This window comes from Mus caroli, chromosome 13, assembly GCF_900094665.2.
Source record: "Mus caroli chromosome 13, CAROLI_EIJ_v1.1, whole genome shotgun sequence".
Taxonomy (NCBI): domain Eukaryota; kingdom Metazoa; phylum Chordata; class Mammalia; order Rodentia; family Muridae; genus Mus; species Mus caroli.
The window spans coordinates 36,528,190-36,530,025 of NC_034582.1; the positions used below are offsets into that span (position 1 = coordinate 36,528,190).

General features: G+C 48.0%; 1 protein-coding gene across 1 annotated transcript in view; it reads right to left on the minus strand.

Annotated features, from left to right (window-relative positions):
- LOC110308505 (40S ribosomal protein S17-like) overlaps window positions 1–1,113 on the minus strand; it is a 9,144-nt gene extending 8,031 nt beyond the window's left edge. The window contains exons 1-2 of the mRNA XM_021180948.2: window positions 1,057–1,113; window positions 32–383 (exon numbers count right to left, since the gene is read on the minus strand). Of these exons, the coding sequence (XP_021036607.2) occupies window positions 32–276 (245 nt within the window). The 5' untranslated portion in view covers window positions 277–383; window positions 1,057–1,113. The remainder of the gene's footprint in view (window positions 1–31; window positions 384–1,056) is intronic.
- Between the last annotated feature and the right edge of the window lie 723 nt (window positions 1,114–1,836).

A 1,836-nucleotide genomic window follows, 5' to 3' on the forward strand; every position in this document is an offset into this window, starting at 1 on the left:
CTCTCTCTCTCTCTCTCTCTCTCTCTCTCTCTCTCTCTCTCTCTCCCTCTCTCTCTCTCCTTCCTGCAACTTGATAGAGAAACCTCTCACAAGACCTCTCTGAATCTGCTTCATCAGATGCATGACGTAGCCGGCTATCTTGTTCCGAAGCTTCTTGCTGGGGATAATGGCGATCTCTTTGCACAGGCGCTTGTTGGTGTGGAAGTCATTACCCAGGTGCGTCTCAATGATGGCCAGGGCCGCCTTCTTCACAGTCTTGGTGCGAACTCGGCCCATGTTGGCGGGTCTCCGTAAAAGAGACGCTTTTTCTTTAAAAGCATCTTTTATTTGTGTGCGCGCTCACGCGTGCACACGCCTGCTTGAGGGTTCATGCATACAGGTACCTGTGGAGAACAGAAGAAGGTGTCAAACCCTCTGGAAATGGAATCGTGGGTCTTGTGAGCCACCTGACATGGGTGCTGGGAACTGAGCTTGGGTCCTCTGCAAGAGCAACAAGTGCTTTTAACCATTGACCCACATCTCTAGCCTCCGGGGTGCGCTTAGTCAATCAACTGATCAATCAATGAACTCTTTAGTGGTGCTCAGGGTGGAAGCTGGGGTCTCACGCATGCCAGGCAAGTGCTCATCCTCAGACGCCAGAGGCTTCTTTCAGAAAACAGTGATCTCTGTGTGATCCATACATCGTAAGTTAGCCATAACTCCATATACCATCCGCTGACGCTTAATTAGTTTGAATCAGGATCTAATAAAATCCTGTGCACTGCAGTGGACTGGGTGTCCTTTCATCTTCTTTTCATGTATCTCTTCCTTTCTCCCCAGTTAGTTTTTATACACTATGCCTTCCAACTTTAATTATTAGTGCACTTTAGGTCTCAGGCTTATGAATTTAAATATGTCATAATAATGGCTGTTTTGAGGTATTTGGGCGAGCCAGGCATTTTTGGAAGTACTCTACATATTACCTCATCTTGCCTATTTCTTCTTCCAAGCTGAGGATCTGAACCCATGGCTTCTTAATTACTAAGCACACACCTTACCATTGAGCTACACGCTCACCTTCTGTCTTACTCAGTCCTGAGCACAGACCCACTGGGCTGATTGTCGTCAGTCTCCTGTAACAGACGGAAAGCTAAGGATTAAAGAGGGGATGTGGTTTTCTGGTTAATAAGAAACCAACTAGAGACTGGAGACCACGTCATTCCTGCTCCAAAGTCCATGTCCTTAACCCGCAGCCCTGACATCTAAGTAAACGCAGCCCGAGAAATGGATATGGTGCTATGTTATTTTCGCTATTTCATGCGTATTCAGGAAGTGGGTTTTTTTTATGTTAACAAAGGAAACTGGATGTTCTCCTAAAACAGCCACCTAGCCAAGCTGAACCAACAGAAATGTATTGATCACCAGATCAATGGAACTAGGTGGGTGCAGGGGGAAAGTCAGCAGGTAAGTCAGGTGAGGACTGCCTCCCTTCTACTCCCCACCCAGAGACTGAAGACAGACAGACAGACAGACAGACACGTTCATTCAGAAAGAAGTAGGAGGTAGGAGGGCTTCAGGGCTTCAGCGGAGGAGACTGAAAGACTGAGAGACGATGCCTCTGAGGAGGTTACAGGCAAGCAGCAGGCTCTCCCACTTAGACAAGTGGAGGGGGATATAAGCAAACAAAGTTGGGGTGATGGGGGGAAGGCGGCTTCTGGTCCTCTCAGTGTTTGTGTGGAAAGGTCACTCTCACTGCAGCCCAATGACGTGCTGTGCAGGCCAATGGGAGTCCAGGCTGTCTTTCCTGTGAAGACTCAGCACATTGCTCATTCATGAAAACTGCCAGTCTCTTTGGCA